At 39.5% G+C, this 19493-nt stretch overlaps 1 protein-coding gene, 1 long non-coding RNA gene and 2 pseudogenes across 3 annotated transcripts; 1 reads left to right on the top strand and 3 right to left on the bottom strand.

Moving 5' to 3' along the window:
- Nucleotides 1–1278: 1278 nt before the first annotated feature.
- Nucleotides 1279–2430, bottom strand: LOC113036570 (odorant receptor 131-2 pseudogene; annotated as a pseudogene).
- A 2251-nt stretch (nucleotides 2431–4681) lies between these two features.
- LOC145419980 (uncharacterized) lies at nucleotides 4682–11675 on the top strand. The gene is made up of 2 exons (XR_013901255.1): nucleotides 4682–4879; nucleotides 7051–11675. It is a non-coding gene; the product is annotated as an uncharacterized LOC145419980 (long non-coding RNA).
- Nucleotides 11676–11991: 316 nt separating this feature from the next.
- On the bottom strand, nucleotides 11992–14645 carry LOC113037026 (odorant receptor 131-2 pseudogene; annotated as a pseudogene). Its single transcript, XR_013901254.1, has one exon. The product of XR_013901254.1 is annotated as an odorant receptor 131-2 pseudogene (transcript).
- A 1539-nt stretch (nucleotides 14646–16184) lies between these two features.
- LOC113036475 (odorant receptor 131-2-like) lies at nucleotides 16185–19054 on the bottom strand. Its single transcript, XM_080288587.1, has one exon. It carries the CDS (start codon nucleotides 18379–18381, stop codon nucleotides 17449–17451), a length of 933 nt encoding a protein of 310 aa, XP_080144713.1. The 5' UTR covers nucleotides 18382–19054; the 3' UTR covers nucleotides 16185–17448.
- Nucleotides 19055–19493: the final 439 nt, after the last annotated feature.

The raw sequence follows: 19493 nt of genomic DNA, 5'->3' as shown, positions 1-19493 counted from the left end.
CTGAACTATGAAATATTTTGGGCGCAGTAAATTTTTTGCATACAGGTTTAAAAGAATAGCTTCAGTGTTTTGGGGTTTTTTTTGTTTGTTTTTTTACTTGAGTATGAACTTAGACAAAAAGCAGCAAGATATTTAAAAAACAGTTTTATTTGATTAAAAAACACACTATATCGGATTCATATCGGTATTGGGAGATATCCAAATTTATGATATCAGTATCGGTCATAAAAAAGTGATATTGTGCCATCTCTAGTATATATATACACACACACACAGCTGTCCATGACGCAGGGGCATACAAATGGCCACATAGCGCTCCAGAGTCATTGCTGTCAGAGTAACTGGTGTGACAATAGTATGCAGAAGCGCAAAAATAGTGATGATTATACACAACCACACTTGTATTGCAAATTGAAAATAGGTTAAGATTACCAGATTATCACTCACAAATAACAAAATGTTGTCCGACAGTAATGTTACAGAAAATAAGATGTAGCGTGCAGATGTGTGAAAGGATTCTTTAAAAAAAAAATAAAAGTCAGGATGAGCAACATGTTGATAAAAAGATAAATTATTAGCAGAATCTGCATAAAGTTTTTGCGAGATCTCTCAAAAAAGATCTTGCAAAAGTTCATCTTAGTTTTTTTTTCTGCTATGTCCCTTGCGGGGCTCCGTAGGATTATGATCAGTACCATAGAAGTTTGTCAAAATAACATTATTCCATCTTCATCATTCTTCCCCATTCACATAACAGCAATAAAATAAAAGTAGTATTTGTTTTCATATATCATTTGTTTGTCATATAATCCTGACTTTCAATGATATTTTTTAGGTCTTGTCATGTTGCACATACTTAATCATTTATAAATTTCAGTTGAATTATTTTGCAACAATTCATAACAGATAAAGCTAAATCAATCAAGCTGCAACATCATAAAAACTCTACAATTCATTCTGAGAAAGTGAATCATCTTCTAATAGGAAAAGAAATTCTCTTGGACAAATTGTGTAGATACACTTAACATTTATTTAAATTTTATTTTCTTATTTTAAACGTATGTGTAAACTGCACCGGAAAAGTGACATGTAACTGCAGAGTTTTGTTTAAATGCATAAAAATATAGCATCACTGAACATATACAGGAAAGCAAGTTGCAAAACTAGTAATAATTTAAAATTAATCATTATTTACATAAAATTACTCCTGCATATTGAAGCAGTCATTTCCTGTATGGTCTGAGGAAATATGAATGGCAGCATTTATATTTCTGATGTAACTCAAATTATGTTTATTTTGAACAGGATGAAGTAGGCATAAGACTTTTCAGTACAAGAAAAAAATGTTCATCCCTGAGGCCATAGATCAGAGGACTCAGGCACCTTGGAGCAATACTAAACATAATGTAGTTAGAATATCTGACATCTATAAATAACCTGAATTCAATCTGAAGTACTGCAGTTTCAATGAATGGGCACCACAGCTGAATGAGACAGAGCAACAACTGGAAAGCATGAAGGATCACTGTTTTGAGTCCTTTATGTGTCAACTTCTTTTTCTCTCCTGATGCAGCTTTGGCCACTTTCATTATTTGAACATATGAGTATGCAATAGTGATGCCCATAATCAAGAAATAACATTGATACACAGCTGATCGAACATGATCCTGCCATCTGTAAAGAGTAAATGTCTCTACACTACATATCATGGATTGCTTGTAGAAGTTAAGTGAGGCAGAAGCAAAGAACATGGACAGAATAATTATACAAGGGCCAGAGCTGAGAACATGAATGATCAGGATACAGTACATAGTGCTGTGTGTGGACCACAGCTGTCCATGACGCAGGGGCATACAAATGGCCACATAGCGCTCCAGAGTCATTGCTGTCAGAGTAACTGGTGTGACAAAAGTATACATAAGCACAAAAATAGTGCTGATTATACACAACCACACTTGTATTGTAAATTGATAATAGGTTAAGATTACCAGGATATCACTCACAAATAACAAAATGCTGTCCGACAGTAATGTTACAGAAAATAAGATGTAGCGTGCAGATGTGTGAAACGATTCTTTTTTTATAAAAGTCAGGATGAGCAACATGTTAATACAAAGAAATATTATTACCAGAATCTGCACAATAATCATCCGGTCATTAGGTCGCTGCAAAAAAACATTATTCACTGAGTTGTTATCTGCCATATAGAATTGAAGCACTTCTCAGAGTTGACAAAGTGTCATTATTAAATGAATTTTAAAAAACAAAACAAAAATTAAGAGCAGTAAAGAAATCTTCTACTGTCTTCTGTAGCCAAATATCTTCTGCTGGACTGCTGAAGTTGTCTGACAGATGACTCATTATTTTAAAGGTTGCAGCCTTCGAGAATAACAATCACACAAAACCTTGCTACGCAGTGTCGTCAGCTTCCTTTTACACACATTCCCCTCGATGCCACAATAGTATTGATAGATGGAGCACTCAGAGTTTTTTTTTTCTTGTTGCCTGTCCCGTTCCATACTTTAGTAATCAGAATTGTTTTCTGAAGGCCAGGAAAGATGCCCAACGGATTTATTTTTTCAAGTGGAGAAAATATGGCAATGCCATATTGGTCCACTTGATTGATCTATATTATTATTGTTTATTTTATTTTATGTTAAGTTATTACAATTGGACAGACCATTAGACAGTAAAGGAGAAAGAGAAAGAAAGAAAGAAAGGGAGAAAGAAAAACGGGTGGAAAGGGGGACTGTAGGAGCAGACTGAGAAAATCTGTTGTATCACCTGTTAAAAGAAGAAAAAAGAAAACAAACAACCAGAGAACAACACAATACAGAGATCAAAGCAACAACCTAGATACATGTAAGTAACACTAAATGCTAAATATTAAATGTTACTGAGCAGCACGCAAGACTGACAGCGCACATTATGCGCACGATATGCTAGCAGTGTCCAAGAATGCTTGGACACTGCTAGCATAATGAACATGTTTTTGGACTGGGCTCCCACACAAACACAAAGCAGAGGTTGAAGCATTGCCAAATATGTTTCCAAACCAACTTCCTTGCCAGCCAAAATCTAGAACACATAATGAAACATATCTTGCGTTTGGCTTCACCTGCACAACACCTGTCATGCCAAGGTAGGTATCCCCGACAGGATTTGTTTCCTCTTTGTCCTTGGAAAAAACAAAGGGGGGCCTAGCAACAAAAGTTTGGGAACCACTATGCTAGAGAGCGTAGGGAGCCATAGCCCTGCACCCCAGAGCATGAAGCAGACATGGAGGGTACCAGGACCGAACATCCACAGGCCTCCCAGAGTGCGAAAGCCTAAAGACGACCACCGGAGAAGCAACCGCGCCACCTTCCTGGAAAGAGCTGAGGAGAGCACCAGATGTGGGGTCACCCTGCAGCCTGTAGGAATGTTTAGCTTATTTTAGAGTTTAGAAATGTGTTAACATAGAATGTAGAATTATTGTAGAGACACTGACACTGCCCTTAATGTAATAAAGGCCTGATTGTGTCATGAACTTAGGAGTAGAGTATAGGAGACCCTCCCTAGTTGAACTGTGAAAGTAAAACAGAGAGGAGTTAATGCTGAGTGGAAATTCCCCAGAGAATGTTTGGGTGGGGGTCTCAACATTTGTAACTGGAGAACTGTGGTCTGGAAGGGAGATGGGTTTTTTATGACCTCTAGGGAGTTACCTACACCCACAGTGTTTTAACTGTCACGAACACACATCCACACCACACTCACTCATGTGCACTCACATAGGCATTCATGTGCTCGTGCACATAGACACAGACACAGAGTTTGCAGCACACCGTGGGGGGTTTTATGATGGGGTCGCCTCTATAAAGCTGGCTGTAACTAACAAAGGGGTGAAGATTTTGCAGAGGGACACACCGGCCTCGTCTTCCCTTCTAGAAGTGGATGCTTAAATGAAGATGAATAAAGGTTTTGTGAAATAACTACTGAGTTCCGGTGCCGTCTCTGGATGCCTTGACGAATAAAAGAACAGGGGTAAAACTGATTTCACAACAAGCCACAGTGCAGAAGCTACAGGGATCTGCGGTGATGAGCCCGCAGGCTCTGCCAGCAGCCAGTCGTGCCAGAGCGGACCGAGCCCCGGTCCCAGAGGCACTAGGTCTGAGGGCACCCAACCTCCCGAAGGGACCCGACCCGGCCACGGGTGATAGGCCCCGTCAAGCTTCCGCTGGGAGTGCATCAGGTACATACCTGAGCGCTCAGCCCCGGACACCGAGAACCAACAACGTACCGACAGCTGAGGATATCATCCACCAGTAGGGAGTGTGGTGGGTGGAGACAGGCCTCCACACCTAGGGGGCCTGAGATGTTCCCAGAGAGGCGGTGTCATGTTGCTGCTTGCTGTTCTAAAGTGCATTTAAAACACGGGAGGGGCATGGTGCTTCCTGCCAGAAAGCAGTAGGTGTCAGCACGTCCCCTCCTGAGAACCCTCAATTTCTACATGTATTTAAAATTGAGAAGTGGACACCGGCCCCAGAGGTTAGGTTGGATATACAAACTGTACTCTGGATACCGTACTCCCAAAGCCCTATACTGTATGTATGTGTGGCACCCCTGTGAGGGAATGACCACATTAATATTATTTTGTGTAAAACATCCATGTAACGGGACATTTTTCATTACTATATGTATTTATTTTCAGTTTCTTTAAAAGTCCAAGTAACAGGGATTCATTTTATGTTAGAAAGCAGTGAGGGCGGAACTTTGGTGGTTGCTCCGGGGTTTCGGGGTGCAGTAAGTGGAGTCCACCTTCCGCTGCTTCCTCAGACACGTTCTGGAGGAAAGCAGAGATGCATCGTGTCTTCCTTACTCTGCTCTTCACCTGCTTTTACAGGTCGGTAAATGGTGCTCGCACCGAAAATGTTGTTTATTGTTACCATGGTTACCCACGTAAATGTGAATGAGAGAGTCCGCCCGAGTTATTTATATGTAAACACGGGAGAAACCAGAGGGGTGTTCCGCGCAGCCGCACTGCGAGCCCGCTCGTTAGGTGGAGCGCTCGTGAAGCAGAGTCCGTGCGCTCCTATGCTCTGTGCAAACGTGTTGTAATGCTCCAATCAAATCAGTTCTGTGAGATGTGAATGTTAATAGTTATGTTAAAGTGACTGAGTAGATTAGCTAGTGTAACACAAGCACTCTGAGCAACTCTGTGTAGCTAAATATATGGATCTCATTTTTCTCCAAAACAAAACTCAGATAAAAAAAATCACGTAATTCTTTGTTTTTACATTAAGCAGGTCCCAATCAGCCCAAATAGCGAAGAGAAATTAAAAATGCATGCCATGAAAGAGTTTGCGTCCCAGGAGGTTAAATCTTTAAATACACAGTATGTACCTAAATTATGGTAAGATGATGTGGTAGTTCCAGCTCTAACTATAAGCTTTATAAAAATGGAGACTTTTGAGCCTAACCTTGAAAGTAGAAGGGGGGTCTCTCTCCCAAATCTAAACTGGTCCTGATTTTGCAGAAGAGGGGCCTGAGAGTTTAAGGCTTTGCCTCTCATATAACTTTTGAATATCCTAGGAGCCACAAGTAAGCCAGCAGTATATGGGAAGAGCATTGTGCTCTTTTGGGATGATGTGGTACTGTCATGGTCAGGCATGCCTTCCCAGGGTTCATCAGCTGGACTATTGTTTTTGTTGTTGTTCTCTCTCTCTCGCTCTCCCACCCCTCTCTGCCTGGGTGGAACTTGTTATGGGTTCCTGCCTTGGCCCAACACATGTGCGAGTCATCGACTCCAGCGGTACCCAACCTTTTTTCGCATTACAGACCGGTTTATATCTGACAATATTATCAGGGACTGACCTTTAAGGTGTTGCTGATAAATAAAACCAAATAAAATCAGTACCGGTACCAAAAAAAGATTTATTCATAACACACACCCAGGGAAATCAAGTCAACGATAAAAACAATTAATAAAAAATAATGCTAAAAACTGATTAAACCTCTGAGAACCATACATTTCACACCTGAGCCTCAACTCTCGCAGCGCGGTACTAAATGACTCACGGACTGGGCCCAGGGGTTAATCTCCAGCTGATCTACTCCACTGCTGCTTATTATCTCCCTGTTCCTGCAATGAATTGGTGCTACTAGGGCTGCACGATTTTGCATAAAATGAGAATCACGATTTTTTGGCTTAGAATTGAGATCACGATTCTCTCACGATTTTCTTTTCCAATATAAATATTTATTGCACTTATTAACTGCACATCAACTTCGTAACAGTTGAGACTGAACATAAAAACAATAAATAAACATAAAAACAACAAATGTCTCACGTTTTGTTGTTGCCGCAAAATGTTGTACTGCTTGAAATTCCGTCTCCACCGTTGCTCGACACTGCATGTATAGAGCAGGTAGTGCAACAATAGAAAAATAGTTGCGGGACGGCACTGTGTAGCGTTTGTTGAGGGTGTTGATCATTTTCCTAAATCCCTCGTTTTGCACAGTGTTGATGGGAGCCATATCTTTGGTCAGGTGATAAGTAATAGCCTCCGTAATTTCTTTGTGCCTGCGGGAGTTAGACGGGTATAGGGAAGCGCTGTATAAGGTTCCCGTTATTGATGTTTGGGTGGTTGACCGGGACGGATTTCCTCCTGTCACTTTCTCGTCATCCCTGACGTGCTCTCCTTTGTTTTTTCCCTGCCAATTTTAGCAGCCAGCTTCTGTATTACGTGGTACAAGGCTCCGCCCTTGTCATTTGTTGAGCAGGAAGAGTGAGCGCTTGTTTTCATGTAGATTATGTCCCGGATCAAAATGCAGTACAATCGTCGTCGTCTTTTTTTTTTTTTTTTTTTTTTTAAATCGTTGTCATTTGGAAATGAGATTTCACATAAGTATGAATCGAGATCGTGATTTTCTAACGATTAATCGTGCAGCCCTAGGTGCTACTCATCGCTGGATTGTTGTACTACTCTCATCAGTGTAGTCCTGGCTCCAACTAAGCTCTTTTCTTCCATCAGTGTTGTCTTCAGTCTAACCTGTGGTTCTCTTTGCGAATAGACCTCCTGGATCCATCCCTCTTCTTCCCTGGAAGTGAACGTGAGTGAGTTTGTGAGGGACCAGCAGATCACAGTGTGTGGCTGACCTACCCTGTTTCCCTGGATTCCCTGGAGCCCCATCCGCTTGCACAGTTCCTCTCCAGATAAGCAGTTAGCTGTTTCACACATAGTCTTTCTAGATTTTTTGAGATATAGAAAGTTACCAAAAGGCAGAATGAGGAATGTCATTCAGCAAATACTTATCAAAATATTAGCCCATTTGGATTCCAAAGTATGAGTGCAGTGTTGTCTGTTAGTCAGAAAAAAAGTAAAACAGTAAGTAAAAGATTGTGATGTATGTGAACGAGAGATGGTGTAAATTGGGGTACATCAGTGTTAAGGAGTAGTGCTATACACGAGCTGTGGCGCTGTTAACGGTTAGCATCCGACCGTATTACCTGCTGCGGGAATTCTCGCAAGTCATCGCAATAACTGTTTACATTCTGCAAGCGGCAGATGCGGCAGTAGCATGCGAGACAATTCACACAGTAGTGTCCCAGCTGGAGACATCACACCCCCAAGCTTTCCTTTTCATCCTTGGGGATTTTAATCATGTTTCCTTGTCCTCAACTCTTCCTACTTTCACCCAGTATGTGGGTTGTTTTACCAGAGAAAACAAAACACCGGACTTACTGTATGCAAATATGCAAATACCAAGGGTCCATATAGATCATCACCCCTCTCCCCACTAGGTCGCTCAGACCATAACCTGGTCGATCTGGTTCCCTCATACATAAGGTGGTGTGTAAATAACCCCCCACCTCTTCAGAGGTAAAGAGGTGAGCATGGCACTGAAAGACTGCTTCCAAACTACAGACTGGGAGGTAATATGCAGCCCACTTTTCTGCTGGAGCAGAAAAGGAGGGGTTTCAGATCTGGAGACAGAGAGGAAATGAGGAGAGTCCAGAGGAGCTAACGAGAGAGATAAGGAGGGGAAAGGACAGCTACAGGAGGAGCATCTCCAGCAGAGCAACACCAGAGGTGTGTGGAGAGGACTGAACACCATCACAGTGAGCAGAGGGGGTCCAGAGCCTGAGGACCTGGATAGTCAGGTTTGGGCTAATAGATTTAACCAATGTTAGTGAAGTTGCCCCCCCGCCCCCTCCCCCACCTTCTTCAAATCTAACAAAAGTGGTATCAAACATTTGTGCTATGTTTGTGCTGCAAAAATTTTCGTTTGTGCCGCTTTCATTTTAAAGATATTAATAAACATTTCTAGAGGTCATCAGAGGTCAACCAGCCCCCCCGCATTGATGGAATCAAACAAAATTGATGTCAGTCAACTGTGCTATGTTTGGGTTGTGCTGCAAAGATTGTCGTTTGTGCTGCTTCTGTCTTAAAGATATCAATGAAAATGTAAAGGTCAAAAGGTCAACCAGCTCCCCCACATCACCCAAATCAAACAAAATTGATGTCAAAACCTTCAACCACTACTGCCTCCTCTGCCCATGCCAGTCACCAGGAGCCACCCACCCACACCCTATACTACAGCCTCTCCATCACATCTGACCAGGTGCGGAGTCAGTTGAGGGAGATGTAATCTAGGAAGGCCAGGGGTCTGGATGAATTCAGCTCCAGACCTCTGAGGGACTGTGCAGATCAACTTTGTGAGGTTATTACATACATCTTTAACCTGAGTCTCAGTCTGGAGAGAGTCCCCATTCTGTGGAAGACCTCCTGCGTGGTGCCAGTGCCAAAGACAATGCACCCCAAGGAGCTGAACCGCTTCAGACCTTTTGCACTGACTTGACACCTAATGAAGGCCATTGAGAGGATCATACTTCACCACCTTCGCCCACTAGTTGGAAGAGACCTAGACCCACTGTAGTTTGCCTACCAGCCGAACATCGGAGTGCATGATGCTGTCATCTACCTGCTGCTTCTCTCATCTGGAGAGTCCCAGGTGTACTGTGAGAATGATGGGGGTTTTTTTATTTCTCCGGTGCCTTCAACACCATCCAACCCTCAGTTCTAAGGGGGAAGCTGCAGGGAGCGGGAATGGACCATCAGCTGCCCTCATGGATAATAATAATAATAATAATAATAATAACAACAATAATAATGGAATGCATTTATATAGCGCTTTTCTAGGCACCCAAAGTGCTTTACAATTCCATTATTCATTCATTTTCACATTCACACACTGGTGGAGGCAAGCTACAGTTGTAGCCACAGCTGCCCTGGGGCAGACTGACAGATGCGAGGCTGCTATATCGCGCCACTGGCCCCTCTGGCTAACACCAGTAGGAGGTAGGGTAAAGTGTCTTGCCCAAGGACACAACGACCAGGGCAGAGAGAGCAGGAGGATCTAACCAGCAACCTTCCGGTTACAGATGAGCTTCCCAATCCCCTGAGCCACGGTCGCCCCCGATTGTTGATTACTTACCAGTTGACCCCAGTATGTGAGGCTGAGGGACTGTGTGTCTGAGGTGGTAGTCTGTAGCATGGAGGTCTCACAAGGAACAGTACTTGCACCTTTCCTCTTCACCCTTTTATCCTTATAACATGGACACTTGCCATCTCCAGAAGTTCTCAGACAACACCGCCATTGTGAGTCAGGTGTCAGTGGGAAACGAAGTGGAATACAGGGGGGTCATGAATTACTTTTTTAGCTAGTGCGAACAGAACCATCTTCGCATCAATGCCAGCAGGACGGAGCTGCTGATTGATTTCAGCAAGAAGCCACCCCCTATTACACCAGTGAACATCCAGGGTTTGGACACTGAAACAGTAGGGGAGTACAAATACCTGGGTGTTCACCTTGGTAACAAACTGGACTGGTCCACAAACAAAAATGCACTCTATCTACAAAAAGGATCTAAGTCAGGGGTCGGCAACCTTTAGTCCTTATAGTGCGGCTCCGCGTGGTTTGGGAAAATTAATTAGAAGTATTTAGTGTATTTTATTTATGTTAGTTTTTTTTTTTTTTACTTTTAGTTCTAAATTGTAAGATTATTGTGATATTGAAATATAAAAATTTAATTCTATTTTATTATTTTTTCATCGCTCACAATAAGCGTCACATTCGCGGAAGCCGGTATACTCGCTGAAACTCCATACATTTATCGAGACTTTCAACCCCAGGTAGGCCAATTATGGATCTTCGGATCCACATTATGCCAGCAGCTGTTCTCCACCGTGAACTATGTTAAAAACAAACACCGCTCACGCATCACAGATGACAGCTTACAGTCCTGGGTAAAGATGAAAGTGACTTCGTACAGCCCTGATTTGCAGACGCTGTGCGCTTAATATGGGATATGCGCAGAGGTTCAAGAGCAGAAGTCCCATTGTAAACATACCACGGCAGACCCGACGATGTTTGCATGAACATGCTTTTCAGCATCTCTTTATTGACCGGTTTTCACACACGGTTGCTGACTCATACAGCCGGCTGAAGCTTTTCAGCTCACAGCCTGGCATACACCAACAACAGCATAGATAGCAAAGACGTTAAGGTGGCGAGGCGTGATTGCGGGTGCCGCTAAAGTGCGTCCACCTCCCCTGCAGTGCAGACAACGCCCCTCCACACACCTTAACCTGGCAAAATACATATTTCGGCAGAATTTTGCAAATATCTATTTTTGATTTTTTTTTAGCAGCATAGTGCTTTTTTTCCAATTATTTTTTAAAAGCCAGGTCAAGGCTCCAAAAGCCCAATGGCGATATAAGGGTGGCGGCTCACAACAGTTTTTGTTTGCTACATGGATCATTTTAGTTCAGCTGGGTGTCTTTCCTTTTGTTATATTTCTTTACGAGTTCAAAATGTGTTAATTACATAAATAAAATGTAACTTTCTCTGTAGCACTTCATGGATTTCATAAGCAACACATCTTAGTTGTTCACGCAAAGCATAAAGGTAAAAAACTAATATATACAGTGTTATCTTCATTTTAGATGTCAAAAAGTATTTGCGGCTCCCAGTGTTTTGTTTTGCATGGAAACCAGGTCCAAATGGCTCTTTGGGTTTTAAAGGTTGCTGACCCCTGGTCTAAGTCATCTCCACCTGCTATGGCGGCTGAGATCTTTTGGGGTGAACAGGACTCTGCTAAGGAAGTTTTATGACACTGTGGTGGCATCTGCTATTTTTTATGCTGTGGTCTGCTGGAGTGGTGGAATGGCAGAGAGGGACAGGGGGAAACTTAACAAACTGGTCAAGAGGGCCAGCTCTGTCCTGGACTGTCCGCTGAAGTCCATCGAGCAGGTTGGGGAGGAGAGGATGTTGTCTAAGCTAAGATCCATCATGGACAATACCTCCCATCCCCTGCATGAACCTGTATGAGCACTGAGCAGCTCGTTCAGCAGTAGACTTTTACACCCACAGTGTAGGAAGGAGTGCTACTGCAGGTCATTCTTACCAGCAGCTGTCAGACTCTATAACACAGTTGAACTTTTTTTTTTTTTTATCTCTGTACAATTTGTATACATATTTCTGTGCATTGTTACGTGCATATATGAACTTCAGTTGCTTATGTATATAGGACCGCATTGTGTCTTCCTTCTACATTTTATATTCCCTTTAGATCTGTGTAACACCCAAATTTCTCATTCGTGAGATAATAAAGGTTGATTCTATTATATTCTAAATATTTTTTTATTGTTTAAAGAAGCTACAATCACAAGTACAACATGTTTTGTTTACAAACAAATGTTATTATCTGAGCTGCATTTTCAATTCAGTCCAGTTGTATTTATATAGTGCAAAATCACCACAAAAGACTACAATAACACAAAGCAAGCTGCCTGTTATCGAAATTTTTTTAAATAAGAACAATAGAAAGGTGAAAAGGGTCATATTATGCATCAGTTTAATATAAGACCAGCAGAGTGAACAGAATGTCTGTTTTTATCAGTAAAACTCTGACCATCCCTGGAAATCTGTGGATCATTAGAACATAATAAATCAAAAAGCTGTTGAATGTTTCTTATATAAGCCACAGAGAGCGTAGTATTTCAGTGCATTAACAAACATCTCATCCCTGAGGCCATAAATTAGAGGACTCAAACATCTTGGAGCAAGAATAAAGGCTATGTAATTAAAGTACCTCACATTGATAAATAACATAAAATCAATCTGCAGGACAGCAGCCTCTATAAATGGACACCAGAGTTGAATAAGACACAGCAGCAGCTGGAAACCATGAAGAACCACTGTACTCAGCCCCTTCCATGTCGACTTCTTATTCTCTCCTGATGCAGCTTTGGCCACTTTCATTATTTGCACATATGAGAAAACAATAGTGATGGACATAATCAGGAAAAACAGCTGACTTATAGCTGACCTAAGATGTCCCTGCCATCTGTGAAAAATGAACATTTCAACAGCACAAATTCTGCTCTGGGTATAGAAGCTGGTGATTGCTGAAGCAAAGAAAATAGAAAGAATAACAATGCAGGGAACAGAGCTCAGACCATGAATGATCAGGATGAAGTGCAGAGCTCTCTGTGTTCGGCACAGTTCTGCATGACGGAGGGGAACGCAAATGGCCACGTAACGCTCCAGGGTCATTGCTGTCAGAGTAACTGGTGTGACAAATGTGTACACAGACAAAACAATATATATAATAACACACAACCACACTTGTATGGTGAAACTAAAATAACTCAAAATGAGCAAGACATTAGTTATTAGCAAAAAAAGTGAATCAGACAACAGTGCAATGGCAAATAAGATGTAACGCATAGTTGTGTAAAAAATATCCTTCATAAAAAATGTTGTGATTAGCAAAAGGTTGATGCAAAGAAACATCGAGATAAGTAACTGGACTATGATGACCCGATTATTGATGTTGTTTATTGCCAGCTGACCACCAATTACTGAGTTATTTAATGCCATATATTTATTAGTTTTAGGCAAATAGTTTTAAATCTTCATATATGGGGAGATCTTAAGAACTTATCTACATATATGAATGCATGTCTGGTTTCTAAATTCTAAAATAAAATCTCACACAAAGTATCTTATCCAAAGTTAAAATAAATTCAAATTTAACAGCCTCACAGTAAAAATAAGTGGAATATATATTGAGTTAAACATTAACAGTGCATGTTGATATGACATGACATATATCTATAATACCTAAAGATAACAAGTCACAAGACATCAGAGAGTCATTTTACCAATGCATCCCTGCGGTAAATAGAACATGTCTGAGGTGTGTGCTGTCATAATCTGATTTTTATAGCTGAAACTATAACACAAGAGGGAATGTCACGACAGGAAGATGTCACCAAAGGAAATGCATTTGGGAAACATTTTGTACAATAGATCGATTCAAGTATACACAACTACTGCATGTAATTGGTCTCTAGATTTGTCCATCAACTCTTACCTGTCTCCTTAGAAACAATTTATTGTTTGAAATCACAATACCCCACAGCTATCATAGTCTAAACTAATAAAAGAAAGCAGCACTGCCACTATAAATATATAAAGCATTTCTTGTGCCTGTCCCAAATGTCCCAGATAACGGCAATCAGTTCTTTGAAAGAAAAAAAAAATGCTGAAAAAATGCTGCTGGCTGTTCAGTACTTGACTGGAGCTGTGTGGAGCTACACAGACCTTTTTTTTTTTCAATGAAATACAGTCACAAGATTCAGATTTCGCATGATTCCCGACTTATAAGATCAGAAGTACTGCTAGTTTGGTCGTAAGTAACAGTTCTCTGGGCTTTCTGAAGGACTTTCATTTTTTTCTTTGGATACTCAATTCCTTTTCACTCATTTTTATTCCAACACTTGTACCTGACCTACTTAACACTGACCTGTGAATCATTCAGTAATTAAAAAAAAAAAAAGCAAACACATAAGTTTCTTTTGCCCAATCTTCAATCAAAGACAGTATCTCATTTAAGAATCTTTGTTGAGGTTCAGTAAAGTATGCTTATAGCACTTTCATCTTACCTCCACTTGGCACTGTGGATATCTGTCTTTGCTTACTACCCTCACACTTTTATGATGCTTTTTGCAGAGACATCATAAATCTTTGTTAACAATATAACATTCACTTCAACAAGAAAAAAAAATGGAAGACTAAATATGTGAATTTTAGCATACAGAAAATTAATCTTGTTTTCAAACAGGATATAATGTCTGACCTGCATTTTGTAAAAACCTCAAAAAAGAAAGTCAAACAAAGGCAGCAAACGGAGTGAGTAAACAATATGGTTGCAGATAATATGGGTTCAAACTGGCCTACTTACTGAAAATTAAAAACAGCAGTTAGGTCACTCTGTATGGTGTCCACTGAAATAACTGGTGCTCCTAACTAAATTTATCATCTTGTTGTTTATTCAAATCATGTGCACAAAAACTGAGTCCTTTTTTCATAACATATCAATAACGCTTTACTTGCACAGCATGTACTGAGAAAAAATAGATTGCCTTTACACTAGCTGTGATGGAAATTCTTGAACAGTTTGTAAGGTTATGAAGTCATTGTTTCCAAATGCTTTTACCTTAGTTGTGATAGAAATGTTTGATGAAAATTGCACAAGTGCTAACTCCCGTGCACTTTGTTTATAGGCCACGCAGAGGAGTAGAAGATGCCACAGTAAATTCGGCTTACTTGTTAAACAAGTTTCGGTCACGAATTTTCATTTTATTAAAATAGCTGAGCTGATATGCTACAAATGGTTCACCACAAGGCAAAATGAGGAATATAGTGGAACAAATCAGAATACAAGTCCATTTGGTGCCAAAGTATCAGTGCTTTGTTGCCTGTTCGCCAGAAAATGTACAGCCAATTTCATGGCATTTGACTGATGTCACACAAAGTTCGATAAAACATTTCAAACAGAAATGAACATTGCACTATTAATCATTCTGACACAAATTCTATATGAGCAGCAGGAATTATTTTTTCGGACATTTTTTCATTGTAACAACTAAATGGGTTTTTTGTTTGTTTGTTTACAGAAGTTAGAAACCCAAGTACAATATGTTTTATTTGCACACAAATGTTGCTCAATCAAATGAAGAAAAAGGTCAGTTATTATGCACCAGTTTAATATAAGGCCAGAAAAGTGAACTGAATGTCCAGTTTTATCAGTACAACTCCGACCATCCCTATAAATGTCTTAATATGTCTATTAGAATATATTAACCAGAATGAACAAGCTGTTGAATGTTTCTTATAAGCCACAGAGAGCATAGTATTTCAGTGCATTAACAAACATCTCATCCCTGAGGCCGTAAATTAGACGACTCGCACATCTTGGAGCAAGAGTAAAAGTTATGTAATTAAAGTACTTCACATTGGCAAATAACATAAAATCAATCTGGAGGATGGCTGCCTCTATAAATGGATACCATAGCTGGATAAGACACAACAGCAGCTGGAAACCATGAAGAACCACTGTACTGAGCCCTTTCCATGTTGACCTCTTCACGGATTCAACCAACTAGATGGGCTAAAGGAACAAGTGCATTTTTTTTCAAGGTTTGAGCTAATACCTGAAAAGTGTGGTCACCCTCAGATTTAACATAATTTAACAGTTAACAGATCCTGAGCTGATGACTGCACAGGCCTGCTGCGGATCTGAGCAGGTCTGCTATGTACACAAGAGCCTGCCCATGTAAAGCTTCATATGTCATTAATAAAATATTAAAATATTTTTCTGACTTTGATGGAACCCTAGTGATAGGAAGTAAGAATAATGCCTGGCTGCTTCCCTTTGGACCAGTTGTAGATAGGCTAAAGAGGACAGAGAAAGGCATGTGAAAAATGAGATACAATAATCAACACTGAAGAAATGAATTGATTCATTTTTAATAAACAGGACTGGTGGAACTGGGTGAAAGCTAAATGCTGGTTCTTAGTTGAACCTGCCACAGTAATGACTGACCTCCTGACAGAAGCTGACAGTGTCAATCACAAGACGTTCAGCTTTGCCAGGATTGAGATTGAGAGAATATGAAGACATCCAATATAAGTAACATTTCAATATTGCCTGTTAGTCAGAAATGTAAAGTCACTTTAAGTGAATTAGACTGAGGCTACACGGAGTTAAATAAAGCAATGGACAGTGGACATGTATGGCAATAATTTATTTTCAGTACATTTTTTACCGTAACAATTAAATGTCTTTTGTTCGAAGCAGTTACAATTATGAGTACAATAAGTTTTACAATAAGTAAATAATTAAAATTTATTTTTTTACAACAACTTAACTGCTCCTAATCCACACTGTTGCCAAACTAAAATCAATTTAAGCATAAAAGGGTCAGATACTATACATCAGTTTAAGTATAAGACCAGCAGAGTGAATGGAATACCCAGCTTTATCAGTACCACTTTCAAACACTGGAAATCTATGAGTAGCAGATTATTACATGAAGGAACCTTTTAAAAAACAAAAAACAAGCGCATCCATGCTCACAGGTGTACACACAGGTGATCACACCCACAAACTACACCCTTTATGGCTCCTACCTCAAAGCACACTGTGTTCTGTTGATCTTATGTGCTGCACAAATTCAAATTCAAATTCAAATTTTTATTTGTCACGTACACAGTCATACACAGTACGATATGTAGTGAAATGCTTGGACAACTGCTCGTGACCTAAAGAGAACAAAAAAGGAAAAGGCTATGAATAAGATAGGAAATAAATATGAAAAATTAAAAAGGGTAAATTTAACTAGGAAGGAATAAAATATAAATTAAGGTTAAAAATGAAATAACTGTACAACACAAATTAGAATGAAGGGTAAATTTAACTGGGAAGAATAAGATAAAGATAAATATATAAATTAAAGTTGAAAATAAAATAACTGTACAACAAAATACACAATACACAATATAGAACTATATAAGAATGTATGAAGAAATCTAAATATAAATAAATATATACACAATAACAGCAGCTGTACAAGTATTATTTGGTTTAACATTTAGTATTTACTGTCATATTCCCATATATCATTGTGATGTTGTTTATTCTATTACTCTTGTTCTCTTCTGCTTGCTTTCTTTTTTCTTTCTCAGCAGGTGATCCAGGTGATTGATATATGCATTTTTTTTTCTCTGCCCGTTCTGTTGGTTTTTGTCTTTTGCCCTTCTCCCCCGTCCCTCTTCTCAGCTGTTTCTCTTTCCCTCTTTCTTTCTCCCCTTCTTTCCCCCAGTCAAGTCTGTCCCGTATTCAGTAAGTGAAAATAAAATAAACAATAAAAGGTGAATCAAATGGACCATTACGGCAAGGCTGGGATGGTCAGTTTGGTAAAGTAAATCCGTTGGGCATCTTTCTTTGCCTTTAGACAACAATTCTGATGGCAAAAGAGCCAAACGGGACAGGCAAAAAAAAAAAAAAAAAAGGAAATCTATGAGTATTTCTATTGGAATACATTAGAACATAATAAATCAAAAAGCTGTTGAATGTTTCTTATATAAGCCACAGAGAGCGTAGTATTTCAGTGCATTAACAAACATCTCATCCCTGAGGCCATAAATTAGAGGACTCAAACATCTTGGAGCAAGAATAAAGGTTATGTAATTAAAGTACCTCACATTGATAAATAACATAAAATCAATCTGCAGGACAGCAGCCTCTATAAATGGACACCAGAGCTGAAAAAGACACAGCAGCAGCTGGAAACCATGAAGAACCACTGTACTCAGCCCCTTCCATGTCGACTTCTTATTCTCTCCTGATGCAGCTTTGGCCACTTTCATTATTTGCACATATGAGAAAACAATAGTGATGGACATAATCAAGAAATAAAGCTGACTTATAGCTGACCTAAGATGATCCTGCCATCTGTGAAAAATGAACATTTCAACAGCACAAATTCTGCTCTGGGTATAAAAGCTGGTGATTGCTGAAGCAAAGAAAATAGAAAGAATAACAATGCAGGGAACAGAGCTCAGACCATGAATGATCAGGATGAAGTGCAGAGCTCTCTGTGTTCGGCACAGTTCTGCATGACGGAGGGGAACGCAAATGGCCACGTAACGCTCCAGGGTCATTGCTGTCAGAGTAACTGGTGTGACAAATGTGTACACAGACAAAACAATATATATAATAACACACAACCACACTTGTATGGTGAAACTAAAATAATTCAAAATGAGCAAGACATTGGTCATTAACAAAAAAAGCGAATCAGACGACAGTGCAATGGCAAATAAGATGTAACGCATAGTTGTGTAAAAAATATCCTTCATAAAAAATGTTGTGATTAGCAAAAAGTTGATGCAAAGAAACACAGAGATTAATACCTGGACTATGATGACCCGATTATTGATGTTGTTTATTGCCAACTGACCACCAATTACTGAGTTATTTGTTGCCATGTATTTCTAACTTTTAGGCAAATATTCTTTTGTTTTATATCTTCAAAATGTGGAGAGGCCCAAAATTCTAAGAACTTATCTACATATATTATTATATATCTGGTTAAAGATTCTAAAAACAAATTCCCCCCACACACTATCTAAACCAAAGTTTAAATGATGTCAACCTAAACAGCCTCACAGCTACAAGTGTATCTATTGAGTTAAGTATTCACGGTGCTTGTTGATAATATAATGACATATATCTATAATACCCAAAGATAACAACAAGTCACAAGACATCAGAGAGTCATTTTACCAAACCATCCCTGCGGTAAGTAAAACACATCTGAGGTGTGTGCTGTCACAAGCTGATTTTTATAGCTGAAACTGTAACACAAGAGGGAATGTCACGAAAGGAAGATGTCACCAAAGGAAATGCATTTGGGAAACATTTTGTACAATAGATCGATTCAAGTATACACAACTACTGCATGTAATTGGTCTCTAGATTTGTCCATCAACTCTTACCTGTCTCCTTAGAAACAATTTATTGTTTGAAATCACAATACCCCACAGCTATCATAGTCTAAACTAATAAAAGAAAGCAGCACTGCCACTATAAATATATAAAGCATTTCTTGTGCCTGTCCCAAATGTCCCAGATAACGGCAATCAGTTCTTTGAAAGAAAAAAAAAAGGAAAAGCATTTGGGAAACATTTTGTACAACAGATCGATTCAAGTACTAAAATATAAAACTACTGCACATATCAGGTGTCCAGGTTTGACCATCAACTCTTATCTGTCAACACAAATTATTATTATTGTTTGGCAACACAACACCTCACACATAAAATTGAAGAGAACAATGCTACCTGAATGTGCAAAGCATTTCTTTTGTGTGTCCTGTGTGAATCCATTCTTCGAATAGAATTAGTCAAAAATAATTTACTTCTTAAATTGTTCAGCACCTGACTGCAGCGGCTTTTAATTAAATTTAGTCCAAATAATTTCCTCAATGAATAGTTAATTCTCTGATTTACTTAGTTTTTTTTAATTGGTTTGGTACTATTTTCACAACTAAAGTGTGCATTTTCAAATCTCTCAGTACAAAACTCACATTTGATCACAT

The sequence above is a fragment of the Astatotilapia calliptera genome, chromosome 14 (genome assembly GCF_964374335.1).
Source record: "Astatotilapia calliptera chromosome 14, fAstCal68.1, whole genome shotgun sequence".
NCBI classification, from domain to species: Eukaryota; Metazoa; Chordata; class Actinopteri; order Cichliformes; family Cichlidae; genus Astatotilapia; species Astatotilapia calliptera.
The sequence above is the reverse complement of the archived record's forward strand: the minus strand, read 5'-3'. Positions and strand labels throughout refer to the sequence as shown.

Bases quoted from the DNA above. Each gene is read 5' to 3' on its own strand.
- LOC113036475 (XM_080288587.1), bottom strand. From the start codon at position 18,381: ATGGCAACAAATAACTCAGTAATTGGTGGTCAGTTGGCAATAAACAAC.